Genomic DNA, 27,937 nt, shown 5'->3' with positions numbered 1-27,937 from the left:
CAACGGAGGCCGCGTGAGCCCACGAGCCACACCCAGATTACGGCTCAAGCCGAACCTGTCCGGACTGAGCCGTTCACAACTTTCACTGTCAAATGTGTCAAACCCACCAAAGACATTCCCTTTCTGAGTTACAGGAACGAGTTCCTATTGTGAAGTACCGACAGCATAATGTTGAATGAACAGGTAAGGGGAGTTTTCTACTAGTTTTAATTATTTTTCTTTTATAGAAATATACAGAAAATACAAACTACGTCACAAGGAGACGTAGCGTAACGAGCGCTCCTTTATCCCTCTCGTTACTTTCCCCCAAAACAATATGTTGGATTCAGTCAGATAACAGGTCTGTTCTGGTTTGTTGTCATCATTTGTTTACAGTCCTCATTAGCTTCCTACTGAATAAAGCCGGTGAAGCACAAAGCCGTCTTTTTGTCATGTAAATAGCGAAGTGTTGGACACAGACTTGACTCAAATGTTCAGAAGGGGATGGGAGGTGGAGTCATTCTCGGGAGGGGGCTTCCTGTCTCAAAGCTAATGCTGTCCTACTGTTTTTCTCTTCTTCTGTGTTTTAATTTTGAGGCTGGCTGGGTGGGCTGTAGGGCTCTCCCAGCACCCTGGGTGACTCAGTTTCTTCAGCCGATGAGGCCGGCTCATCAACACAGCATCTGATTTACTGTAAGTATTTTTGTTTGCTTTGAATTCAGACGGTTTTATTCAAATAGTGATCTCAGGCCACGCTGTTTTTGAAGTATGTTTACACTTTCAGTCAGTTTCTAACCTAATTAAACTTTTTTCAAATACTTTGGACACTAATCCAGTCTTTTTCTTTTTTTTTTTTTTTACTTTTAAATTTTTTTGTACAGCCTTTGTGCAGGCTAATTTGAAGTTTCTAAAGATTCTTAGCAATGACAGGTGTGGTAATTATTAGTTATGTGGTGTTATAAGTTCACCTAATACTCAAACAAATATATGTTGTGTATTTGTTTGTGTAATTTTTGGAACCACATGTTTATAGCTGAATTACAAACCGGTGCAGGGCTGGATTTGAGAGGATGTGGGCCCTTGGGCTTGACCCGGTTTTGGTGTTCTTTCCAAAAAACGTTTCTCTCATGCATGTAAATTGCAATAATTTGACAGTTGTAGGCATACGTCAGCTTCATATAAATAAACCTTTGATTTATTCAGAAAATCTTGCACTGAATGGCATATATCTGTTTCTTGTTTTTGTTTTTTTTAGCATAAATGTGAGTTGTATTATTGGTGGGATAAAAATATATGTGTTTACAAAGTCCATCCTAAGCTGGGGGAGCCACAGATTGTCTTTTAGAAGATGTGAAAGTGCTTTTTTGAACTGCTCTGCTGTTCAAGTGCCAGCCGAGACCGTCAGACAGAAGGGAGGCGTCGCTACTAAAGAAGTTTTGTTCCCCTGTAGTGAGAGTCCTCCATTGTATGTCCAACCAGCTCCGGTTGCTAGGAGCGCGGCCGTCCAGTGTGGTATGTACAGTACAGAGGAACAGAGCTCCTTTTACCTCGGAGTCATTTAAACCACTTGTCAACAATGCCGTGCAAGTGAGAGACTTGCTGGATGATTTTTGTGTGTTCACCATACAAACGGGATTCTCGTTCTCACTGTTTAGGAATGCAGCTGCCGCTACACCTGCAATTCACAAGTTACTCTGTTCCTCTGGTGTCATTCAGAATCACTTAAACTTTTATTACTTTTATTTCAAACACATAATTGACCTCAATATGCATTAATTAGAGTGGAAACCATCTTGGTAATCTGTAGTCTTCCTTATGTCTGCTCTTGAGTGTTCAGCCAATCAGAGCTAAGGATAATTAATGGTGTTCCTGAACTGACTGGTTTGCAATAGAGTGTCAAGTAGCATTTCTTCTGAGGAACTTTGGCTTCCCAAACTGCATGTTCTTTCAAATATCTTAGATATAGCCTATGAAAAAAGTCCTCAAATAGGAACAATTTTGTCACCTTCCACAGAAAAAATTGCGAAAAGGTGAAACCAGCTCGATGATTTACAGTTCAGCCAGCGTGGGCGGTTGTGACTACATGCTTGGCCAGTCGGGGGCATAACAAAAGTGCAACTTTTTGAACACTCTAGTCTTGTATAAAACACCTGGAAATATCCAAAAGGTGCTTGATGCTGTGTTGAAGTCAGCTGGGAAGTAGGAACTCTGAGCTGGATGCGACGTCAGATCAGCGGTGACAGCGTTCCAGTTAAGAAGTCTGAATTTCATCATGGCGACGCCCAGAAATATTGTTCACAATATTTCTGCGAACAAATCTTATAAACATCATTTTAATTTTTACTTTCTATAAGCAAACACCACTTTTAATTTGTTCAGTTTAGAGGTGCAGGCGCTACATTTAGCATTGATTTATGACACACTCTTACTTGTGTGTTTTATAAAACAAACATGTTTCCACCACAGCTATTACTGTTGATGCGAAGAGCGGCCATATTGTAACTCAAAGTCCCACTAGCTGGGACTTTGAGTTACAATATGGTAACACCAATTACTGGTAGACCCAGTAGCTGGTCTACCAGTAACTGGGGGTAGACCAGGTAGTCTGAGCTGCTCCCAGTTTCACAGTGGGAAATCCGACTTTGAAGGGCGTTCCAGTTGATTTTTTTCAACTGGGAAGTCGGAAAAATCTGACAACTTGAACGCAACATCATCTCTCCTTGAAAGGTTTTGTCAAAGGAGCAACATCTCCAAGTTAATGGAGAAAAGACGAGGTGCCCGCGTCTTTTCTGGCAGAAATATTTCATGCAATGCATAAATTTAGTTACCTGCAAAAGCAGCATAAAACTTAAATATAAAAAAAAAATCTTTATGAGTTACCAAACCGACCTGACACAGGTCGGTTTGGTCGGTAAGCACGTTTAGCTGCGTGAACCTTGAGTTGTTAAAATCTTGTCCAACACTTAAACCGTGTGAATAGAAAAGGTCGATGAGCTCCATTGTGTGAGGCTGTTGGGACACAATTCAACACGGCTCACAGAAGGATTCAGTGTCATGGTCACGGCAGCGTGTGGGCTTGTCTGCACAGGAACGCAGATCTCCCTGCTCACTCGCAACTCTGTTACTAAAAGAAATAAGTTGCATCATGAAGTAAGAGCAAAAAAAAAAAAGAAAGAAAACGGTGTCATAATCCTTCTGCTAGTATTAAATATTTGCCAAGAAGAAAATGTACCTGTTAGCACGAGAACATGGTTGAGTAAACACAAGTCACAGAACAGTTTCCCATAGCCTGCAGGCAGTGTTCTCCAATGTGCGCCACTCCCTAGAGATTGGGAGGCGGCCTGAAGGAGGGGCCTGCTTCCAGAATCTCAAGCCCACACAGGTGAACTCCTGTTGGGGAGGAATGCAGTGAGGGAGGGGGGGCTGGGGGCTTGACACATGGAGGTGTGGAGCTTTAAGCTGCAGCAGGGTGGGGAACAGACACAGGCAGGCCAGCAAATGTGAGTTAACTCTCTTCCTAACATTGGCGTACCTGGACAAGGACTGGTGTGTGGGTGTGTACGCTGGAGCAAAAAGGATCAAGTCCCAGCACTCCCACTGACACTCAGCCAGAGTCTCAGAGTCGCTCGTATCTCTCCTGCAGACACACACTCTCCACTGAGTGCAAGAGCAAACAAGTAAATAATTGACTGTGCTGCACCTTACAAGGAGAGACGCGAGAAAACACAGAGAGAAGAACTGCAACTTTTCTTTTTCTTTTTCTTTTTGGAGGCGACTTTGAACTTGGACTCTGGGGCAGAGATTTTATTTAACCCAGGTGGATACTTAGCAGAAGAGGAAATACTTTTCTTTCTTCCACACCGTCAAACTTTTGGACTTGGACTGTGAGCCGACGCTCCTGGGAGGTTTGTTTGATCAGCGATCTCTTTGTTTTCACCCATAATCTTCTTAATAACTTCATTGTTTTCACTTCTGAGTATCGCAAAAGTGACTTGTCTGTGTGGTGCAACGTTTAGGGCGAGGTGGATGGCTATAAAGTGACTGCTTTATGTAACTTAGAGTTGCACTAAACAGTTCAATAACATTAAAGCTAAAAACAAAGACAGACCAAGATTGCATGTGGCCTCAGGGAGAGGTTTTTGGAGGGGCCCCACTTTCAGATAAACTCATCTCTTTCTCAAACTTCTCAGCACTACTATTCTGGAAAAACAAAAAATCTTACCAAGTAATTTTGGTAAGTTTCTATAGCAGAAATCTTGGTACATTTGAAATAAGACAAAACTAATTTACAGGTAGCTTTTTTAGCAAGATATAGGCGCTTGTTTTAAGTCAATAATTCCTTAATATTGAAGAAAAAGTATTACATGAAATAATCTGCTGGTGGAACAAGACAACTTGTAAAATAGAAAAAAACTTAAAGCAAGCTCCTATTTCTTGCCGAAAAGTTACTTGTAAGTTAGTTTTGTCTTATTTGAAGTGAACTAAAATATTTCCACCAGAAACTAGACCAAAATTACTTTTAGATTTTGGTTTACTTGTAATTTAACAATCAAGCCGGCCACATTAATCACTTCATAGCACTTTTTAAAAAACTGATAAAGTCTTGCTTTGCTTATGAAACTTGCTCATTTGATTTGTCGTTGATTTGTGATGTGCATCTTTTTTCAGCAAAGACTCGTTTTACTCTGAAAAGAAGCGCAATTAAGTTTAATATAATGCGCTTATGCATTGCAACAAAATGTGGAGTCACAATGTGCATGAAATGTGCCTACAGCAGGATTGATTAAACTGGCATCATTAAGTTATCAATGCTCATCTTTTTAATGCGTAACTGAAATGAGTACATCTGTTGATTTTTTTTTTTTAAATCTCGAGTCGTAGAATTTAAATTAAAAATCCCCAAATCTAAAATATTTGAGTCTACATTCTGTGTAAGAGGTGAATTGTTTTTGGGGATCCCTGCTGACCATTAGCACCTTAGTTTGCTTATGCCTTGGGCTGGCTCGTTTATTTTTTGTAATGACTTTTCTTTGCACTTTTAATTTGTTTGGATCAGTTAAAGCAGCGACCAGACCAGGGCTGAAATGATTAATCGGATTAATCATGATAAATCAATTATTGAAAACATAAAATGCCAAAACAACCAGGAATTAAGCAAAAGCTATACAAAATTTAATTTATGATAAAAAACTTTTGTCTCTAAATATATTTTAGCCAAAACTCCTCGCAGAGGTTTAGCTTCAGCTGGTTCAAATTCACTTAAGGAATGTTGTTGTTACATTTTTAGGCAATAAAATTTTTTCTTAAACAAAGGAATTACAGTATTTGCTTATTTGCATCATTTAATGTATTTCCAATATTACATGAAATGGCCTAAGTGATTAACTCTGTAGACTGTGCTAATTCTTTTTTATCTGATTAATCAAATAATCGATTTCTAAATTAATAGTTACTTGAAACCCTAGACTGGACCTGTAAGGCAGAACAATTAGAAGTAATTTAATCCTAATGGTTGTCCTTGTTGTTGTTTTTCTTTTGCTTATTTTGTAGAGAAAATAACATTAATCTCTAAACCCAATGGGATTTTTATTTGTTGTTGCCACAGTTTGACCTTGCCACTTGTTGTAAAGGTCGATGCCCTCCTGTCGTTCCTCTTTCCCTTTCTCCTTAAGCTGATGTCATGGCGAGGGCCGACCCACACCCACTGGTGGTATGTCCACCTGGCAGGCGTGTTTTTGTCTGAAGAGAAGCGGCCCCGGCTCTAAGTTCAGTGAAACGTCTCCTCTTCTGGTGCCAGAGGAGCTTTCAGAACAAAGAGAAGCAGCACGAGCCGCTGGAGGCTGTAATTTGGGTCAGAAGTGCACGCTCGTCTGTGATTGTCCTCCGAGCGGAACATAAGGCGCTGCTTTGCTTGTATTTACTGCAGAAGAAGAGGCAGTTTGTTGTCCTGGCCCGTCTCTGCTGCTTGGTGATTTATGTGGCACCTTCTCTCCCACTCCTCTCACGCGCACACACACCTGGGGGCTGCTCTCCTTCACAGGGAGGCGCAAATCCGCTTTTCCCATGTGCTCACCAGGCTGCGTTTTTAACTCTCAACAGGTCATTCTCTCGCCTCATGGGGAAATTCTTTCCCCTCGAGTTGACACAAATCATCCATTTGTTTTCCCGCTGCCCACCGAGACAATTGCAGACCTTTCCGCATCACACAGCAGTCTTTGTTCGCTCCACAACTCCTGCGTTTGCCTTTGTTTGTTTGTCAGATTGTCCTGCATCCAAGATTCCTGCAGGAAATTATAATGCGGTTTCATAGCGCACACTGCAGCACTGCGTGGAACGTTTCCAGATCCCACCCTGCATCGGTTGTTTCCCGTCCCGACCGCACCGCGTCGTGTCCCAACTGGCTCTGAAATTATACGACAATACCAAACAGGACAGCAGGTTAAAACTGGATGAGAGGCATACATAATCTACACTGTCAACTCATGTAACATGCCAACTGGATGTGGATTGTTTCCTGAAACTCTAGAGCTCCTTTTATAGTGGAGCTGAAATTAACTCTGATTACAGACGCATCACTTTGTCCTTCAGTCTTATTTTGAACTTTAAGTTTCTGTGTGACTACTTTGAATCCAGATGCAACAACAGAAAACTGAAACACCAAAACCCAAAACCATCACACTGCAAAAACCACAAGCTTTTTTGGTCTAATTTCTAGTTCAAATATCTTACTACGCTTGAAATAAGACATTAACTTAGACGTAACTTTTCTGGAAGATGTAGGAGCTTGTTTTAAATCAATAATAAAACGTACTGGTTCAGCTGACTGATTATTTCACATTTAACAAAACATTTTTCACATGTTATAAGTGAAATAAGCAGCCAGGGGAACCAGGACCTCTGCATCAATATTTACCTGATTTATCTTGTTCATAAGTTAGTTTTGTCTTATTTCAATCATACTGATGTGTTTCTACAAGAAACTAGAGCAAAAATAAGTTTTTGTGTTTTTGCAGTGCTTTAATTTTTAAGCATCTTACCTGTTAGATAAGACTGCTCTCATCAGATTGTAGATCTCTACGTTGGTCTTTTTTCCAATGTAATCATAGTCTTTGTAATAATATTTAACTATACCGTAGAACAGCTTGATTCTTTGAGCAAATCTTATTGTCGATTAAATTTGTCTGCATAATTTTCCAGGCTTGGATGAGTGTTGAATGGACGGACACTGAGTGTGGGAATGGGGTATTCTGTTCTATTATTTAGTAAATTACTATTCCAAATGCATGTACTAGATTTAAAAAAATACATTTAAGATTAATATCACATAATTCACCTCCAGCTCAGTTTTAGTCAAAAGAATCAAAGAATAAAGATATTGAAAAAGTCATGATTAGATTTGTTGTTGTTGTTTTTTTTGCCTAGAATAAAATAATGCAGTAAAAGTCTGATAAGGCTAATATTAATCTGAGTTAGTCCACACACAACAATAGGAAAATAAACTGTGAAATAATCCTTTATCAGTTTGGCAACTTGGAAGACGACTTTAACATTGTGATGCTTCATGACATGTGGCCACACCCAAGTGAAAGCTTAGTACTCAAATGTTAAGAATGTTATCAAAAATAACGGTATGGAGAAGAGTGTGGTGGTTCAGACAGGAAAATGTGAACGTGTTGGTACAGTTTTGTACAGCTGATGTCTCTGAAACAGGTGAATGGCTGCAGCTTGGGCTGAACTTTATGTTTGTTTTCTTTTGCAGGGGCGAGATGGGGAGCTGGTCGTTACGTTTCTTGGCAGGACTCGGCCTGCTAGCCGTCCTGCTGACCTGCTGCTCCTCGCAAGGTGAAAATCAGAATTAATTATTGACCTAACTTGTTTGACACGATTTTGACTTTTAAATAAGCTAAACTCAAAAATATTGGATCTAATAATAGGTGATCTGGTCGGATGCGTCGACTGATTAATTCAACAGTATTTTTGGCAAAATCAAGGAGTAGATTTTTTCACTTTAAGATTTCAAAACTCAAACTTATCACTGTAGAATAAGTTTCCCCCGATGACTCCAGTCTGTGTTGTATGCATGACATGAATGACTCAATCCAAGAAAATGCTAAGAATCAACTTGATGTGCTTGTAAGAATATAATTAATGTGTAATGGATGTTTTAAAAGGTCTTGAGTTATATAGTTGTTTATTAGCTGTGCTTTAATGAATAAACGGATGAATTTATTTAAAATAGGACAATATACAACATACATTAACCACTGAGGGAGAGATGTACTGCAACAAGTTATAGCTACAAATGCTAATTTCCCACCTATGGTCCCCAAAACATGCAGTAATATTAAAATTCAACATGTAGCAATGCAAAACAACCAGCAATACATATTATTCAATCGAAATCCTTCAAAAGTTTGACAGATTTAGCAGACATATCTTTGAAAATTAACTACAGGTCATGCAAAATGTTACTGAAATCTGTAAAAGTAAATCCCAAAAGAACTGATCTCTGAGAATCTTTCTACTTGTCTTTTTCTTTTCTTTTTCTTTCTTTTCTTTTTTAGCATTTGTTCTAAGCTAGCGCTCACTACAGTATCGTCAGTGTCACCACATATACTGTAACGATGCTTCATGAGATGAATTCTTTCTATCCCAAACAGTGAACTCCTGCCTGACGGCCCGGTCCGGTACCTGCTCAGACTGTCTGCAGGCCGGGGTGGGATGTGCATACTGCAGCGAAGAGGTGAGAGCAGAGAACCAGGAAGCTCATTTTACATCTTCTCCTCCTCCCTTAATGAGAGATCGGGAGAAAAGACGACTTCTTCAGCATTTATAAACTACAAAGAGATGGAAAGACTTCAAAATGTCTCACTATTCATCGTTTCTGCATTAGAAACGTTACATTAGAATTAGAGGTGATCGTTTTTCATGCTAAGAGAGGTATGGGAAAATGAAACTAAGAAATGAAAAATGGAAGAAAAAAAAAGTAGAATTAGGATAAAAAAATAAAGTGCTTCTGACATTAATTTGCATTTTATTTGTCCTTAACCTTTTTTGCAGTATTAAATCCATTTAATTAGGATGGTCATTAAATCATTTTGTTGTTTTCTTTAAATTCTAGTGTTTTAGAAAGCAGACATATTTGCTTAAAACAATGTTATTCAGCAGATGACGAAACCATAAAATGGATTTTGTTGTTTTGTCTACTGATGAGTAGAACTCTTAAATACGTTCTACTCTCTTCTAAATACAAAAAATTCAATGTTTTCCTTCTTTTTTGAGATCTGAACTCTCTTGGACCAATCTTGGTGTATGATTTTTAAAAAGGAGTACACAATGCACTTAAACTTCAAACTTTGGCTTCATGTTTCAGGACTTTGGCTTTCCTCGCTGTGACCTGCATGAGAAAATCCTCGCTCACGGCTGCAACGCTGCATACGTCATCAAAGCTACCAGCAAGCAGACCATAGAGCGAGTACGTTTTTCCTCTGTTATGATTCTCATCTAGTTGTTCCGTAATTCTTTCAAATTGTGTTTCCATAATTGTTTTGTGTCCAATTGTTGAATCTTTTTTCTCTCTCTCTCTCTCTGCAATTGTGCTGCTGTGCAGAACGAAGCCATTAATATGAACCTTCAGCGGTCTCAGGTGTCGCCACAGGAAGTGAGGATGACCTTTCTGCCTGGAGAGACCAGAGAGCTGGACGTGAATGTGTTTGCTCCAACCAAAGGCCCTTTGGATCTTTACATTCTCATGGACTTCTCAAACTCAATGAAGGACGATTTGGACAACTTGAAGAAAATGGGCAACAAGCTGGGTGAGCGCATTTGGATTGTGGTGACGTGTTGCAATTCCTGTGAGATAATCTGCAAAAAATAGAAAAGAAAACTGATGGTGTGTGTTTTACCTGTAGCCACGGTGGTGCAAGAAATTTCAAGTGACTACACCATTGGGTTTGGAAAATTTGTGGACAAAGTAATTGAGCCCCAGACTGACATGAGACCTGACAAGTAAGTAAAAAAATAAATAAATAATGCTGATGGATGCAGCGCTTCATTCTAACTTTGCTTCCTCCTCTGGTTCTCAGGCTCAAACAGCCGTGGCCCGACAGCGACTCTCCGTTCTCCTTCAAAAACGTCATCCCACTGATCAAGGATGTAAACAGCTTCACAGCAAAGCTCCAAAAGGAGAGGATATCTGGCAACCTGGACGCCCCCGAAGGAGGATTTGATGCCATTCTGCAGGCAGCAGTGTGTAAGGTGAGTTAGACCAGGTGATTGGTTCCAAGTCCTGAGTTTTAAATTACGAGTCATGAAAAAGTCATTTAAGGGCTGCACAGAGGCGCAGTTGGTAGGACTGTTGCCTTACAGTAAGAAGGTCCTGGGTTGGATTCCCGGCCCAGGGTCTTTCTGCACGTAGTTTGAATGTTCTCCCAAAGTACCCGGTTCTCTCCGAGTACTCCGGCTTCCTCCCGCAGTCCAAAAATATGACTGTTAGTTTAATTGGTCCCTAAATTGTCCCTAAGTGTGAGTGTGTGTGTGCATGTTTGTTTGTTCTGTCTGTCTCTGTGTTGCCCTGAGACAGACTGGCAACCTGTCCAGGGTTATCCCGCCTCTCGCCCGATACGTTCGCTGGAGATAGGCACCAACAACCCCTTACGACCAAGAGTGTAAAGAAAATGGATGAATGAAAAAGTCATTTGAAAAATAAATATAATATTTACTTTAGATTCACCACTGAACTCTGAGAACATCAGGAAATGAGTTCTGATGTTGGCTTTCATAGTAAATGTTGATGTAAGCAAATAAAACAGCCAGAAAATTGAGAAAATAATTATAATAAAAAGTCACTCATAGCACCAAAATGGATGGACATAAGATGCATCCAAAATGGATGTATCTTAGTCCTTCCTCTGGTAAATTCACCATTGCAAAAGTTTTCCCTTTCTGTCATTCAGTAGAAGTTCCTTCATCTTCTGTTTTCCTTGCCATGTATTCTCACTGCTTTTGTTTCGTATTCCTTTTCCAGGAGATCGGCTGGCGCGAAGGCAGCACTCACCTCTTGGTTTTCTCCACCGAGTCAGCCTTTCACTACGAGGCTGACGGCGCCAACGTGCTGGCGGGAATCCTGCCGCGCAACGACGAGGCTTGTCACCTGGACGAAAACGGTGTTTACATTCAGGCTACAAAGCAGGATTACCCTTCGATACCTACGCTGGTCCGTGTGCTGGGAAATCACAACATCATCCCCATATTCGCCGTCACCAACCACTCCTACATGTACTACCTTGTAAGTACGCCACAGCCGTTCAACTCTTCCCCTCTGCTTTTAAGTTCAGAGGATCCAATATGTTCTTACATTCCGTTTTCAGAAACTGAAAGAATATTTCCCCATTGCTGAGATCGGTGTACTTCAAGAGGATTCATCCAACATCTTGGAGATCATGCGGGATGCCTTTGTGGTAAATGTTTACAACTTTGAAACATTTAGGGAAAAAATGTCAGCAGCAAATGTCTCATAGCTGATCTTATCGTTTTGTTTTGTTTTCTAGAGCATCCAGTCTAAGATGAGCATCCGTGCGGACAACAGACCAAAGGCTTTTGGAGCTCAGTTTCTGGACTCGAGCAATAAAGAAGTCCGTTATGGAGCCTTTAACTTCAAGCCTGGAGAAATTGTAAGTGTTGCACTGAAACAAATAAATGTCTGAGACAAAACTGTTAAGTGGGAGGAAAACGATGCATGTCTTGGCCCCCTGAAGTAAAAACACTTTTTAAGTATTTACAGTTCGTCTGCAGGATAATAAATGGTCAGCCACGTCTGAGTTCAGGGTCACTCTTAGTTTCTCAACACACACACACACACACACACACACACACACACACAGCTTTATGCATTTAGACCAAACAGTTCAGTTTTGATTTCACCTGAACAGATTTGCTGTCTCCCCTATATGACTTGTGCTAAATTTGGTGGAGCAAATTTGGCCAAAATGCATAGCTCTACTAATGATGTGGTTGGATTCTAAGATTCAGAGAAATCTATTGTAAGGGAGATGCTAACAAGATTCTCTTTCTGTGTGTTTGTGTGTGCTCACTAGGGTAAGTTCAAGGTAAAACTTACAGCCCAACAAAAGCACGGTGAACAACCTGTCTGCAAAGTGGATCCAGGAGACAAGGAAGGTACAATCAAAGTAAAACCGACGACCTTCGACTCTGCTGTCAATGTGAAAGCCTCCATTCTGTGTGAAACCTGTGACTGTGAGAAGGTTTGTTGAACCCACTGAAGCTCCAAAATGTTCCTTCAAGGTTATCTTCCTGCCTGTTCTATAAAACAGACTCATACGTTTTTGTCTTTTCATGTCTCTTCTTCAGACACCCACTCTAAAAGCTAAAAGATGCAACGGCAAAGGAAACCTGGTGTGTGGAAAGTGTCTCTGTGACGATGGCTGGTGAGACTTTGGGGGATTATATTTTGCAACATTCATTTTTCCCCTGTCATCTGACTTCTGTCAGATGAGCCACAGCCACTCAGCAATGTCTTTGATATTTGTGCCAGGGCGGGCGCCTTCTGCAACTGCTCAAAAACCTCAGGCTCGACCAAGGACCAGTGCATTGGGCCCGGCATGACAGAGTCCTGCTCGGGCCGTGGAGACTGTCAGGCATGTGGGACCTGCGTGTGCTACAATCCGGACCAGTACGAAGGACCCTACTGTCAGTACGACAAGACCCAGTGTCAACGAGTCGCAGGCATCCTTTGCAACGGTACGTTTTGTTGAAGGGATGCGTCAAATCAACATGTTGTTCTGACCTTCCAGAAGTACTGTCCTAAAAAAAAACCAACTCCTGCATTACTTGAGTTTTAAGGTATTTGGGTTTGTAGAAATGATCCTGGCTGCGTTGTCTTCTGTACTCAGATCTGTTTGCCCAATAAACTTGGAAGTGGTATGGGTTTAAGCTTTTACAAAGAACACACACCTACAGAATTGTAAAAGCTCTCTTGCTTCCCTCCTGTCAGATCGCGGTTCCTGCGTGATGGGTCGCTGTGCTTGTTCAGAGGGCTGGGAGGGAACTGCCTGCGAGTGCTCCAAAAGTAACGAGACCTGCCTGGACAACAAAGGGGTGAGCAGAGCCAGTGGTTTACGCTCCTGTCGGGCTGTCCGATGCGTGGATGATGCCTGACCCCGTCTTCATGCGTTTCAGAAAATTTGCGGTGGACGAGGCAAATGCGTTTGCGGCAGCTGCCAGTGCCCAGACACCGGCAGCGGGATTGCGTTGTCTCCGACCTGTGAGCCAAACTTCGAGGTGTGTTAATCATTCAAACTAAAATCATGGCAGGTCCAACTCCATATGTGTTGAGGTTTCAAGTCTTTCTTCTCTGATCATCGTTTGAACTGTGCATCTAGTTCTTACGGGGTGTATGCGAGGAAACAAGGAAGTGCGTCCAATGTAAAGCATGGAAGACAGGCGAAAAGAAGGACGAAGCAAAGTGCAAAGACTGTCTCGTTGAAGTTATCATGGTGGATGAGCTGAAAGAACGTAAGCTAACCTGAGAAAAGCAATGTGATTGTTGTGAATCTAAAAAGTCTTAACTGTTTATTGTCATGTGTTTTTGTGTTTTTGATTTTGTTTTCAGGGGGGGAAGTCCTTGACTCTTGCAGATTTGTTGATGAGGACAACGACTGCACATACGAGTACACTGTTGAAACCAGTAAAGATCCAACAAACACTAAGCTGCTGGCTGAGGTGCTCAAAAAGAGAGGTGAGCTGCAGGCTGCACGCATGCAAAGTACACCCAGGGAACTGAATCTTTCACGAGCTGCGCTCACATGACAAGTGCGCACAAAACTTTGACAGTATTCAACGAATTATGAAAGAGGACAATTTTGCAATGGCGGTGTTTCCTTTAAATAAGAAAATGTAATTAAAATCACATCTGAATAAGTTTGTAATGTCTGGTTGCTGGTCACATGACGTGTGCAATGCGAAAAAAGTATTTCCATTGCAGTTCCGTGAAATATATGGAAGCCAAGAGCAGATGTTTTCTATGTTGTCTCAAGATAATGAGTTAATGCCGGGAAAATGAAATGAACTTGTTATCTTGAGACAACGAGATAACAAGTCGGGTTGTTATCTCGTTATTTCGATAAAACCAACCGGAAAAAGTATATGTGGAAAGCGTCTGTTCTCAGCTTCCGTAGGAATACACCAATTTTGTTGGAAACAAAAAAAAACACCTCATCCTACTGCAGAAATTGTTTATTGGAAATTAGAGTTTTCTTAAAATTTTGCACAATTTTATGGTTAATGGAAATCCACCTGCTGTTAAACTCTTGCTAAAGAGTTTCTTCAATGTCAGATGCTTTCTGTACTGGCATAAATGTTGTAGATCAAATGATTTATAAAGTTACATTTTGTAAAATAGTTTGTACCCGTGTTAATGTAGAAATGAAGAACACCTGTCAGGTAGAGCGCACTCTTGCTACATGCTAATTCTCCACAGTTATCAATTATTCTTTCTGGTCGTAGTTGTCATAGCTTTCGTAATTTTATCGCTCTGTCACCAACAGCCACCTCATAATTTCTTCTATTGTGAAAAGATATCTTTGCTCCAGAAAGTGATTTGATATAAAGATGTATTAAACTTGTTGTCTTTTCTGCATGACCCTTTCAGACTGTCCAGCAGCCAGTCTGCTGTGGCTGCTGCCGCTCATCCTGTTCCTCCTGTTGCTGCTGGCACTGCTGCTGCTCTGCTGCTGGAAGTACTGTGCCTGCTGCACATCCTGCTGGCAGGTAAAAGCACTCACACCTGCACATATCAAAGCCAGGCCTTCCCGAATTATGGTTAAACTGAAGAGTTTTGTCATTTTTCCCGATGCAGAACTGTCTTGCCTTGTTGCCGTGCTGCAGGGGAGGTAAATATTTAGCATTACATGGAGTAGTATTGTTTTTACCATCTTATATAATCAATATTTCCTGTTCTCTTCTTGATTTAGGTCGCATGGTTGGCTTTAAGGAAGACGAGTATTTGCTCCGTCAGTCTCAGCTGACCTCAAATCACTTGAACACGCCGATGGTGAGGACCGGTCCACCGAAAGGAACCGACGTGGTTCGCTGGAAGGTCAAAGATAATGTGCACCGTGTGCCCAGTCACCCGCGGGAGCTGATGCAACCAAATCCGGATGAAATGAGTAAGTCCAAGATGGATTTTAAATGGAAAATCATGTAGTGTATATAACATAAGAACCTTCAACTATTTTTGTTTTTTTCATTCTTTGTTTATTTGCAGTCCAGTTCCCGATCTCCCTCCGACTAAACAGGTTGTTCTCTGAGAACCTGTCTCGCCCCGAATCAAAAGACGCTGAGCAACTCCGTCAGGAAGTGGCTGACAACGTGAGTTGGGTTTTGGATGTTGGTGGGCTCTTGCTCTGACTGTCAGTGATTACTTCTTTCTTCTTTGTTGCAGTTGAACGAGGTGTACAAGCAGATTCCTGAGGCACAGAAAGTGCAACAAACTTTATTCAGGTAACATATTTTTGCTGTCAAGAAGATGCTAGAACTTTGAAAAAAATATTTATTTCAATATTGATATTATTGATTTTTTAATTATTATTTTAAATATATGAAATACTGCTAAACTGCCCACTTACAATTTACTCTCAGGATGTTGTTCTGATTTTCTATCTTTACTCCCTGCCATTTTTTATTTTAAAGCAGTTATGAGGCATGGTGATAAAACCTGATACTGCTGCTGCGCAAGTCACTCAACAGGTTGTTGCTAGGTAACCAAAGAGTGAGTGAGTTGCTAGGTAACCAAAGAGTAAGTGAGTTAGTTGATGCCACCAACTTTACTTAGCTAGTCGTGAGAGGTTGAGCAGCTAAAGCTTTTCACCTGCCTACATAAAATTATTTAATATTCTACTAGACATATTTCCTACTAATACTGATCACGTGTCAGTCATTATATGTACATTGTTATTGTCACATTAAAATGTCCCTGTCTACATTAAAATAAAGTATCTCTAGTCATAAATTGACATATATGTGCTTTTTTACAGACTGCAGAAAAATGCTGGAAAAAGGTAAAAAATTAAGCTCACTTTAAATTTTGTCATGATTTTTAGGTGTTTTTTATTCTGATTTCTCTGACTTATCTAATCTCCTCAGGGGGAACTACACCATCATGGACACTGTGCTGTCAGCTCCCCGCAGAGCCTACCCAGACATAGTGAAACTTACCGAGAAGAACGTCCAGTCCGGAAACTTTGGGGACCTTAAAGTGGTCCCAGGCTACTACACTGTGGCCACAGACAGAGGTGTGTGGCCAGCATTCATACCTGTGTCTGGGTGTGACACTATCAGGGAGCTAACAGCCTGCAGCCTTGAAAAAGTATTCATATTTTCCCCTTTTTGTCAAAAACAAAATTCAGTAGAGATGACCAGGTTTTATGATAACAGATAAAATTCTGTTGGTTAGTAATACAACTAATAAAAGCTAAAAGTTTTTTATTATTTAATGTGCAATGTCAGATGAAATATTTAATCTTTCAAAAGCGCCAAGTGTTTAATGTAGCTGTACTTTGAGTTTTATGGCTGTTTTTTGAAGCTGTTGTTGTTTGTAGTTGTTTTGTATTAATCTATCGTACACAGCGAGTAAAAATAAGTATTATTTCATTGTAAACATATTTATAAATATGTTTACAACACCAAGTGAAATTTTCACTTGGTGTTGGTAACAACCCAAGTAATCTGTGTATTGAAAGAAACCAAAACAAATAATTTACGTGTATTAAAGTGAAATGACACAGAGAAAAAGTATTGAACAGATGCAGAAAGGGAGGTTGTAGAAAACCAAGACACCAAATGAAATCCATCCATGATACAGAAAACCATTCTTCTCTTTCTTCTTCTTTGTTTTACTGGCGGTTGGGAAACGGCTAAAGGAAGCATTTCCACCACCAACTGAGAAGGAAAACAAAACAAAACTAGATCCTACTATACAATTTACACTATATTAAGAAATAAAATATAGCCTTCTAGCATCTGCCTCTCAGAAAGCCACCCTGCTCCTCGTCGGTGCAACTGAATATCTGCTGGTTCAGTCCAGTAGAAAAGGTGCAGTTCATCTTTAGTAAATCCGTTACTCCCCTGCAGAGGCTGCGGGAGCCGTGGAGTTCCAGGAGGACGTGGAGATGGTGGACGTTCACGTGCCGCTGTTCGTCAAGGATGACGACGATGACAAGAAGCAGTTGAAAGTGGAGGCCAGGGATGTGCCGCTGGGCATTGCAACGATTGCGAAGCGTTTCGTTAACATAACCATCATCAAAGAGCACGGTGAGAAATCACGTCATAGGTTTCCATCTGAAAATTGGTTGTATTGGAATGAAACATTTGAATATTGTTGCGTATGAATGGCTTTTATTGAATCTCCACCTCTGTCACTGTAGCTACAAGCATCTTCTCCTTCCTCCAACCGAAATACACGTACAGCAGAAAGGATGGTGTGGCACACATCCCCATCAGCCGAGAGATCATCGAGGATGGACGCACACAGGTCACCTACACCACTCAAGATCTCTCTGCCAAGAATAAGAAGGTAAGAAGACGTGTGTTGCCTGTTTTGTGTTGACATAATGTGTGAAACCCTATGCAAGACGGGAACTTAGAGTACAGCCTGGTCAAACGAACCACCACTAAGAGCTCTTCTTGCTTGGGATTTAGGACTACATGAGTGTACAAGGAGACTTGTCCTACGCTCCGGGTGAGACTGAAAAGATCGTTCCTGTCCGTTTGCTGGAACTGAGTGAGAAAGATGGCTTCTTGGAAGACAAACCCATCAAGCAGTTTGTTATGGACCTCAGTAACCCACGCCAGGGTGCCAAGCTGGGACGATACCCAAGAACCACGGTCACCATCGCAGACACACAAGGTGAATGAAAAGAGAGGTGTTTGGATTACGTCTGACAGCTCTGCCGTTGTTATTGACTCCAGTTGTTTTCTATCTTTTTCTTTGTCTGCTTAAGAACCGAGTGTGATGATGTTCAAGAAAGGTAACCAGAACTTCAGCACCTTAGATCAGACCTACCCCATCCCGGTGGTGCGCTCCCGCAACGAAGACAGCCCTGCCACGGTCAAGTGGCGCACCAAGAAGTCCCAGTGTTTTGATCTTTCTGGTTCTCTGAAGTTCGCTCCGGGAGAAACGGAGAAGAATATAGTGATCGAACCCTTCCCCGGCTCAGCCCAGCCAGAAACCTTCCAGCTGGAGCTGTACGATCCCAGCACCAATGCCGTTGTTGGTGAAAGGAAGAACACCGTTGTGAATATCACAGAAGGTGATAAGAGAAGACCTTTCATATAATCCTTATTCCATAACAACATCGCATCAGTTCCTGTTCTTTTCAAAAGTATTCATACACCTTAAAAGATTATTGTCTCACATTACCTAATAAAACAGCAAAAAAGAAAATATATAGTTTTCACTTTCTTTTTTAAGGGGAGTTCTTATGCAAAATTCGCATTTTGGACATTTTTCTACTTCCATTTGGGTCTGTACTGCCTCTTGTACTGCCCAAGAGCTTAAAAACATCCAGGCAGTTTTTGGCAACAAGTTAATGTTTTTTGGTGTCTGGAAAATGAACCATTTCAAAAAATCTCCCAATTATTCATCAGCTATATGCACTGCATAATGGCTGCTGGAAAAGACCAGTGTTTTTTGTTTTGTTTTGTTTTTTTTAACAAATGCAGGCCACATTGATTTTTTTTTCATGAAAAATATAAAACAATGTATAATTTAATTCTATTTCAGATTTATTCTCAAATTAATGTCAGTCTGTCACATAAAATCCCACTAATCTGGAAAACTTCAAGGAGTATGAAAACTTTTACAATTCACTGAATTTAATTAATGTCCCTTTTGTTAGATACTGCACAGTAATCCGTGTTTATTTTATTTCTCTGGATATTATTTTGTTCCTCAAGAACCAAGATCTCCAGAAATTGCTCAGATGCAGTCGAAGGGCTACGTAAGCCCGAGAGGCACCACCCCTGGCGGTCGCCTCCTCCCCCCGGGAAACCTCAAGGCCAAAGCAACGGGTCCCAGAAACATTCGTCTGAACTGGGATCCGCCACCGGGTAACCCCGTGGGATACAAGGTACACCGAGCTGACCAGTTGACTCATTCCAGTTTGAATCGATCGTATCATAAGTGTGACTCCTGATGTGCATCTTAGGTGAAGTACTGGATCTATGGCGACCCTGAGAAAGACGCCAAGGTCCTTGACGTGAGGACGCCTCAAGCCGAGCTGACTAATCTGTTACCCTTCTGCGATTACGAGACACGAGTTTGTGCCTACAACTCAATGGGAGACGGCCCTGACACCAACATCGTTAGCTGTCAAACACTGGAAGACGGTAATCTCTCGAAAGTCTGGTGCAGATTAAGCTGTACATGCAGGACGTTCACTGCACTACGATGAAAGTTCTTTGTGTGTCCTTTAAGTGGAGTTGAAAGTCACCCATCTGTTCCCCTGCAGCGCCCGGTGAACCAGGTCGTCTGGCCTTCAACGTCATCAGTCCAACCGTCACTCAGCTCAGCTGGGCGGAGCCTGCAGAGACCAACGGTGACATTACAGCTTACGAGGTCATCTACACACCCATCGATGACGAAATGAGTAAGAGATTCTCCTCAAAATACTCAAGCTATAACTAGACTATCCAGTTCCAGTGTAATACCGACTTCTCTTTACACAGAACCAGTCGGAGGAGCCAAAAAAGTAAAGATCGACAACCCAAAGAAACGAATGCTGTTGATAGAAAACCTCCAGAGCGCCCAGACTTATCAGTACAAAGTCCGTGCCCAAAACAGTGTAGGCTGGGGCCCCTTCAGAGACGCTACCATCAACTTGGCGTCACAGCCCAGCAGACCTATGTCCAGTGAGTTTGTGCCAAACACATCCGGTTCTTCAGCCTCGCTCCCTCTGAAAGACATTAACTCCTCTTTGTTGCGGTCTGTAGTTCCCATCATTCCAGACGTTCCTATTGTGGACGCTGAGGCAGGAGACGAGTATGACAGCTACCTGATGTACAGCAACGATGTGCTGAAGTCGCCAACAAGCTCCAAGACGCCAAGCGTTTCGGGTGATGGTGGGTACCAAGAACCAAAGCCACTCAAAAATATTGATGCCCCTTTTTGTGATGTCATAACCACAAATGTTGATGTATTTCTGTTGTATACCAAATAATTTTTATTTTTTGACCTACATGTAAAAAATTTCACACCAAGCAATTTGTCACAATGGCTTTTATTAAGGTATATTAGACAGTTATTCCGGGATGTTGCAATGTTTTTGTTACAGATGTACAGAGGTTGTGACAAAAATGTTCTGAGCTTTTTTATTTGCCATAGAAAAGTTTACATTTCTGCACATAACCTTCCTAAAAAAGGACTAAATTTGAAAAAGGCAAATGTTTCTGTTTAGGTCACACACATGCTTTTATCCTGCAGGTTTGACTTTCAAGAGACATTTTAATTAATTAATTCAAGTCCAACAGGAACTTAGATTAGAAGGGAAACTGGTGGATTGGTCAAAATTCAGCCAAGTTGCACTGGTTAGTCAGAAAAGAAAGAAATATTAGAATTGGTCAAATTTGCCGAATAGTTAAATGACAAACATATGCTACACTTTTCAGAATTGTGAAAAAAAAAAAAGTATTATTTTCCACTTTCAGAATCCTGCACAAATTCATGGCGATCTGTCTCACAGATTGCAGATGAAATACAGTAACCTGTGTGGTTATAATGTTACAAAATGTGGAAAAGCTCAACTAGTTAATAAATCTGCACACACTGAGGCTGAGTGTACTCACTCTGATGCATATTTCACCAAGGAAATAATAGTATTTGCTGTGCTTTGTGGCCTGAATCATGCAGTGGTTTCATTGCTCCTTAGACAGACAGGAAATGCTAAAGATAGAAACAACATGAGTATTGCAAGTAATTTTCCTTTTTTTTTATTTCCTTTTTGAAATAATCGCCTGATAAAGACCCTTTCAGTTTTCCTAAGCAGTTTTTAATTCTCAGATATTCTGCGTGGGATGTTAGAACGGCCTGGCATAAAGTGCCCCTCCTCATTTTCAGAAAAGCTGAGAAAGCAGGGAGTATCAGAGGTGAAATCTTTCTGCATTTTTCATCACCTCCATCTGGCAGACATCTTGCCTGTAGGCAACGCCCCAGATTAATCCCCATCTATACGCACACATGATTTACAGCGACTACCCTCAAGCTCTCTATCCAGTTGCTTCTGATTATTGGAAGGGCCTGCTGAAGTTACTCGTCACCTTTGAAACAATTAGAAACTAGGGCTGAAACGATTCATCATTATGAATCAATTACTGAAATAATGGTCTACTAGTTTAGTAATCTTGTAATCGGTAATGATAGTATACAGACTCTATTTAAAAAACTAATTAAATGATTTGTTTATTTGGATTTTTTTAATGTGTTTATAATGTGTAAAAAAAGGCATTGGTGGTGAAATGAAATGTGCCAATTTCTTATCCGATTGCTAACATAATCGTTGGCTGCAGCCCTCATCTGGACTTTTGTTCTCTGAGCTGAGATAAAAGTCGTTTGTTATTCACTGTGAAGTTAAACAAGCCCTTCTTCCCTGCCGATCTATCCTGCCCTCACTGCTGCTGCTGCTGCTTCTGTGACCACCAAATCAAGGCTGGCAGCATATCAAGCTGGTGGGGTCAAACCTGGAACTCCGTCAGGTGTCATGGAAACAGCGAGTGGAGGTCATCCCCAGTCGCCTCAGCACAGACACAGAGATGAGCTCAGACGAGAAGCCCCACCCCAGCTCCTCCCACACGCCCCTGCCAGGTGAAGACCTCCCCACCAGATTGACCGATAGAGTCAGGCAGACAGCGAGCATGCCTTATTGCACGGCCAGTCCTCGATTTTTTTTTTGTTTTTTTTTTGCACCTTTTCCCACCTGTTCTCCCACCAGCGTTGAGCGTTGGCATCAACTGCCCCACTGCGTCCAGTTGATGATACAAAGGCGAGGGGCTTTTCCAGGTGCCTGCCCCTGTCTGTCCTCTCTGCGCCCCACTGGAGTGGGTGGTGATCTGGAGGAAGCATTTTGCTGTGTTGCAGTAAATGGGGGGGGAGGCAAACTGTGTTTCTTGTTGCAAAGATGAGAACTTTACTGCACTTGGTTTCTTCTTCTTCAGGTGTGCACATTTTGATGGGAAGCACTATGAAACCTCATGAAACATTTACACTGCCTTATAAACTTCTTTTGTGTGTTCACACTCCAGTTTTTCACGAATGTACGTGTCAAACTCAAGGCCCGACTTCAAGAAAACTGTTGTGTGCTTAAATGTTACTTTATCAATCAAATTAAAGCAGTTTTATTGGTTCACTTCCAAATTATATTAATCAATCCCTCCACTGTTTTGAAATTCCCACAAAATCAGCAGAGCCCCGCACTTTTTCACACTACTGCATAACTGTAGATTCATTGCGAATTTTCTGCAAGAATGGTCAAAAACAATCTGACTGCTAACTCCCACCTGCAGGTGGCAGTATTTCATACTCAGCTTTTTACTTGATGTCAAGCTATAGTTAATACAGCGAGTAACTAAAACTCACATTTACAGTCATACATAAATATTGCAAATATTTTTAAGCAAAATAATCACAAAAACAATGGTGTGACTAGGCAATGTCAAAAACATTTATATTCAGACCTCTTTTCTCTGATCCCCCCAAATGAAATCCACTAAAACCAACTGACATCAGAAACCACCTAATTAGTAAAGAGTCTATCTGTGTATAATTTCATCTGGGTGTAAAAATCAATTTTTTAGGTGCTTCCCATCAACAGAAGTGTAAGCTGCTAAAAGATGACGGTCTGTATTTGTACCAGTCTGGCTCTGATTGTTGTGTCTTGCAGATTACATGTCGAACGGCAGGTGGGAACAGAACTTCCTTTTCCCTGGAGGCTCAACAACCCGCAACCTTTCAGCGTCATCCTCTCCCATGTCCACTCTGAGCTCCAACTACAAAGGCGGAGCGGGCGGCTCCTTCACCACAGAGATGCACACCACCTACATGACTGGGCCAGGTAAGGAAGATGGACGCCAGCTGCTGTGCTGAGCTTGGACAAAGTTGTTAAGTGTCTACAGAATACTTTAAAAGCATATCAACATGACAAAAGGTAACAACAGAAAAAGAAAGCACATGGGTGCATTGGGCCAGACCACAAATCAATAAGATTATACATCGTGATAGACACATGATGAATATCAATAGATAATACATCTGTTAGAATATTCAATGAACTCCAATGCAGAACCGCACAGCATTGTGGGTGATGTAGGCGGAGGAAAGGCCAGCCTCTCACAAGCAGCTAAACTAGGCGAATGGCTTCAATTAACTCACTAACTCTTTGGTTACCTAGCAACAACATATAGAGTAACAGCAGCGGTTTCAGGTTTTGCCGCCATTCTTCATAACTGCTTAAGAATGAACGACGGGTAGTGAAACCTGTGGATATAACAGGAAAGTCACGTCATCAGTTTGACAGTATTTCAGATATTTAATCAAAAAAACCCGAATAATATATATACAAGTGTCTCACATATTGGCTGATGTGAGACACTTGCATCATGATGTGTTTTTCAGCCATATCGTCCAGCCTTAGGTGTACATTTGTCTTAAATTATAATTTGAGAGCAAATAAAAACTTATTTTCTAGTTTCTGAAGAAACTACAACACTAAAATAAATTTCAAATGGGAATCTGAAACTAAAGTCTCAATCTTACAACGGCAGTATCGATTCGATACTGATATCCAATTAGTATCGATATTATCGATACTTTGGACCGATCAGCCCAGCTCTAATGGGTTCTCTCTCTCTGTCCTTACGCAGGAAGCCCCCGCAGACGGGACATGATCGGAGGGGGGATCCACACGACCGAAGTCCTGATGAGGAAGCGCTCAGAGAACAGAGGATACACAGATGAAAATATCCGGGACTCCATCGTCATAGGAGACGATAAGTTCCCAGATCTGAGTGAGTTCCCATCAAGCCTCTGAGCTGATTTTACTAATTATTACAGCGTTTAGTTCCTCCTGTCTCTGCAGAAGACGGACGTTTATCTTGGCGTGTGATAATTGTTCAGACATGGCGGGTAAACTGTGTGAGCGCATGAAACTGACAGCTTAGACGTCTGTCAGCAGGGTTGGGGCCGCTATGCTGACTATCGCTCTGCTTTCTGTTTACTTCCCTCCCTTTCTGCTGTTCTTCGTCCTCCCTGCACCTTCTTCCTCCTCCCTCTGCTAAAAGCGCCATCAGGTGGGTTCGGCTACGCTGGCTTGCAGAGCAGCTCTCAGACCCAGTACAGCTACAGCCTGTCTCAGGGCTCCAGGGCCAGGACTCAGTCATCAGAGGTCAATGAAGCCCTATACAGCCTGGACAGAGTCCTCCATGGTAAGTCCTCCACGTTCATGCATGAAGGCAGCGGACGCATTTGCCAACCATCTTTGTCAGTGGCTGGTTTTGATGTGGGCGGTTGCCCAGGGTGGCATTAGTAAGGAGAAAAGCACAAGCATCATGTTCAGTCAGTGGAGAGTCGGCGCCCCCTGCTGCTGAGAACAGGAGGAGTGTTTTAAATGCTTTGTGTGGACGGAGCAGTATTTTATGCCGTTTCAGAATCCAGATAATTTCCTGCAAATTGTCTGTATTCATGTGAAAACCACCTCTGTTCTGGCTCATCTTCATTTCTGCTTCACTAATTATCTGACACACATGAAGTCAGTCTGTGTTTACTAAACATCTTTATACCTGCTTTGTCAACCAGTTAATGTAATTTCTTATAATCTTTTCAGTTATTGTAAAAAAAAACAAAAAAAAAACTTTCTAGATAAATAAAATGACATTGCTCTTCTCATGTTCTTGAATCTCCATAGATTAGGGCATTATGTTTTTTTTATTATTTTTATTCTTTCTTTGGGTTGAGACACAGAAACAAACAGCCTGGCTCTGAGGTTTTCTCACATGAACCTTTCTGTGTCCGTTCAGATGCCCGCCTCTCTCCTGGCGTCCCAGACACGCCCAGCAGGCTGGTGTTTTCTGCTCTGGGACCGACCGCACTCAAAGTCAGCTGGCAGGAGCCACACTGTGAGAAAGACGTTCTGGGGTACTGCGTCCTCTACCAGCTGCTCAACGGAGGTCCGTTCAGTGTCGTCGTCTTTTGGAACCACTCTCGGATCAGTCTGGTATTCTCACTGTAACCACCATGCTGCCTGCTCGCCATTTTGTTTCCCGTAGGAGAGACGAAGCGCCTCAATGTGACGAACCCGGCCGAGAACTCTGTGGTCATCCACGACCTGCTGCCCAACCACTCCTATCTGTTTAAGGTGAAGGCTCAGAGTCAGGAGGGCTGGGGTCCAGAACGGGAGGGAGTCATCACCATCGAGTCAGCTGTGGACCCCAAGAGTCCCCTCAGTCCCATGCCAGGTACCGGATCCGCTGCTTTGCACTCCTAACCTGGAGAAAAGTTTGTTTTTATTGCCTTACCTGAGATCTAACCTCTGTCCAGGCTCGCCGTTCACCCTGAGTACGCCCAGCGCTCCGGGCCCGCTGGTGTTCACAGCCCTGAGCCCCGACTCACTGCAGCTCACCTGGGAAAAACCACGGAAGCCCAACGGGGACATCTTGAGCTACAGGGTCACCTGCGAACAGCTACATGGTGGAGGTGAGGCAAAATAAGCAAAAAATAAAAAACTCCTATTTTTGCTGTGCACCTTTCCAGTATCTCAGTGTTTAATCATGATTCTGTTCTGTCAAGGTGACATGCGCTCCTTCAATGTAAGCGGTAACAACGCTGAGACCAGTCTGACTGTCCCAAACCTGACCGAGAACGTCCCGTACAAGTTCAAGGTTCAGGCTCAAACCACGCAGGGTTTTGGTCCTGAGAGAGAGGGCATCATCACCATCGAGTCTCAGGATGGAGGTAGGAGTTTGTGAAGGAATGGTGGACATGTTTATAGCTCTTAAGCTTTTCCATATTTGTCATTATAGCCACAAACTTTATTTCTTGGTGTGTGGAGGAAGTTAAAACTGATCATTACTCTGGCTGAACACACCATCCCCTCCCTGCAGCATCAGACTGTAACAATGTTGGTTCTTCACCAGTAACAAGAAGCTAAACAGGACAATTCTAGAATAAAGCCTGTCGGAAACTGCAAAGACATAAGGCCTAAACATTTAGCCTGAGCTGCAATTGAATGGTTTAGATCGAATCATGCTCATGGCCTAGTCAAAGTTCAGGCTGAATTGAACAGACTCTGACAAAACCTAAAAATTGTTGTCCACAGTTGTTCTCCATTCAAACTGAGTAGGAAGCATTTTGTAAAGAGGAATGGGTAAAAAATAAAAATATAAACAGTTTCTAGATGTGCAAATATGGTGAAGTTGAAGTTTGTATTTCTGCACTTGATTTTCTCTTTTGACTCAGTGGCTGTTTTACTCTCTGTTCAGGTTTTGCAGCAATATGTTTTAAGAATTAATAAAAAAAACAAACATTTTAACAGTTTGGTATCAAATGAAGCCTTTGCCATCTAAAATCCAAAGTTTCATTTAACTTGGCCCTCACTGCTTCCTGTAGGTGCCTTGTCTCAGTACAACAGCCAATCAGTGACAAGGAGGGACGTTTTCCAAATGTCTCCAGAAATGACCACAAGAACAAATGTCTCCCACACCATGATCAACGATCCCTACTTCTCAGGTAAGAGAGAAAAAAAGTCAATCCTGTCTGTTTTATAATCCAGTGTGTTCACGTTTTGAACTGGAGCTGCTCTTCGTTAACAGATGGGATGATGATGACTCAGTTCACGGAGACGGGCAGCATGGTGAGCCGTCAGGTCACTCGGGAAGTGGTTCAGAGGAACGTCACAGGAGCATCCACCGTCACAAAGAGAATGTTTTATGAGTCTTAGGAACTGCTCATGATAGCATCCAGCCTGAGAATTAATCACAAAGCCAAAGCGCAAAAAAGTGTTTCAGAGTTTGTACATGTATGTGTGTATAGGGTAAGACTGCAACCAAATAAATCAAATTGAAAGTAAAGGCTACTTTTTACTGTTACAAACTGTGGTCACCTTCTTTTTCCCCATAGTTTCCCACTTTTTTGTAGTTCCTGTTTTCTTTCCCTAGAGTTTATAACTTCATGTGAGAGTAGTCCCTCTGTTGGCTGACATCCGCTAACACACCAGCCTTATAAAGAAGTTATATCCCAAACAATGGCTCAATAATCCAAAATAACATCCATATCCTGTCATCCAACTTTCATCTTAAAATTTAAATGTTTGAAAGGTTTATCTTTACTGTCACTGTGGAATTTTAAAGGGCTTTTCTTTATAAATTATTATATTAAAGTGTGTTTTTTTGTTTGTTTTTTTCATTCAAGATGTACTCATACATTTTCAGTTTTTACAGTTCTGGTTGTTTACATCCGCACTAGCCGGTCGCAAGCCCAGGGCATGCATGAGTTTAACAAGGAATCAGAAATTAAACATGTTTCTGCATTTAAAATGTCTGCACTTCATTACAGCTGCAGTTTTATGCATTTTCTTTATGTGGCTAATTCAGCATTGCTTTGGTTCAGTTTATTAATGGAAGACATGATACCAGAGAAAGTATGTTTAAAGACAAAGATTGTATTTGCTTGCTGCAGGTTCTACTGTACTTTGGGTTCATGAGAAATTTTTTTTGGAAACATTTTCAGATTTTTTTTCATAAATATACAGATAAGTTGAACAGTTCAAACAATTTTTACTTGGCATGTATCATTCCCATTTAAGCAGGTCCATTTTTAAGCATTTTTTGTACATCAGTTATATTGTACTTAATAAAGATTTATATTAAAAACGATGACTTCTTCTAATGACTCACTTTG

The 27,937-nt window shown here is 41.5% G+C and overlaps 1 protein-coding gene across 11 annotated transcripts; it reads left to right on the top strand.

Moving 5' to 3' along the window:
- The first annotated feature begins 87 nt into the window (after nucleotides 1-87).
- On the top strand, nucleotides 88-27,910 carry itgb4 (integrin, beta 4). Of its 11 annotated transcripts, XM_016676054.1 has the most exons (45): nucleotides 88-183; nucleotides 577-672; nucleotides 7,739-7,821; nucleotides 8,640-8,722; nucleotides 9,353-9,454; nucleotides 9,590-9,794; nucleotides 9,891-9,987; nucleotides 10,065-10,236; nucleotides 10,352-10,354; nucleotides 11,006-11,266; nucleotides 11,349-11,438; nucleotides 11,529-11,651; nucleotides 12,075-12,242; nucleotides 12,349-12,425; nucleotides 12,533-12,738; nucleotides 12,992-13,095; nucleotides 13,177-13,278; nucleotides 13,380-13,512; nucleotides 13,610-13,735; nucleotides 14,648-14,766; nucleotides 14,855-14,888; nucleotides 14,970-15,164; nucleotides 15,263-15,366; nucleotides 15,440-15,498; nucleotides 16,032-16,055; nucleotides 16,141-16,289; nucleotides 17,128-17,307; nucleotides 17,421-17,569; nucleotides 17,695-17,902; nucleotides 17,997-18,305; nucleotides 18,952-19,124; nucleotides 19,203-19,383; nucleotides 19,506-19,643; nucleotides 19,723-19,905; nucleotides 19,987-20,115; nucleotides 21,698-21,853; nucleotides 22,929-23,099; nucleotides 23,908-24,051; nucleotides 24,325-24,468; nucleotides 25,060-25,209; nucleotides 25,309-25,497; nucleotides 25,580-25,735; nucleotides 25,829-25,993; nucleotides 26,648-26,767; nucleotides 26,851-27,910. In XM_016676054.1, the coding sequence occupies exons 3-45, from the start codon at nucleotides 7,746-7,748 to the stop codon at nucleotides 26,976-26,978; spliced, it is 5,985 nt and encodes a 1,994-aa protein (XP_016531540.1). In that variant the 5' UTR covers nucleotides 88-183; nucleotides 577-672; nucleotides 7,739-7,745; the 3' UTR covers nucleotides 26,979-27,910. The 11 variants fall into 11 exon arrangements, with proteins under 11 accessions (XP_016531540.1, XP_016531548.1, XP_016531538.1 ...); XM_016676062.1 differs by lacking the exons at nucleotides 88-183; nucleotides 577-672 and adding an exon at nucleotides 3,462-3,884 and having other exon boundaries at nucleotides 24,334-24,468; XM_016676052.1 differs by lacking the exons at nucleotides 88-183; nucleotides 577-672 and adding an exon at nucleotides 3,462-3,884.
- The last annotated feature ends 27 nt before the right edge of the window (nucleotides 27,911-27,937 follow it).

Source organism: Poecilia formosa, unplaced genomic scaffold (assembly GCF_000485575.1).
Source record: "Poecilia formosa unplaced genomic scaffold, Poecilia_formosa-5.1.2 Scaffold4, whole genome shotgun sequence".
Lineage (NCBI taxonomy): Eukaryota > Metazoa > Chordata > Actinopteri > Cyprinodontiformes > Poeciliidae > Poecilia > Poecilia formosa.
The sequence above is the reverse complement of the archived record's forward strand: the minus strand, read 5'-3'. Positions and strand labels throughout refer to the sequence as shown.

What these genes read in the sequence shown, in the direction of transcription:
- itgb4 (XM_016676054.1), top strand. Translation starts at nt 7,746, where the DNA reads ATGGGGAGCTGGTCGTTACGTTTCTTGGCAGGACTCGGCCTGCTAGCC. An exon ending in GCCCAGCAGACCTATGTCCA is followed by an intron (nt 19,906 to 19,986) that starts GTGAGTTTGTGC and finishes TGCGGTCTGTAG; the next exon opens with TTCCCATCATTCCAGACGTT. An exon ending in CAACGATCCCTACTTCTCAG is followed by an intron (nt 26,768 to 26,850) that starts GTAAGAGAGAAA and finishes CTTCGTTAACAG; the next exon opens with ATGGGATGATGATGACTCAG.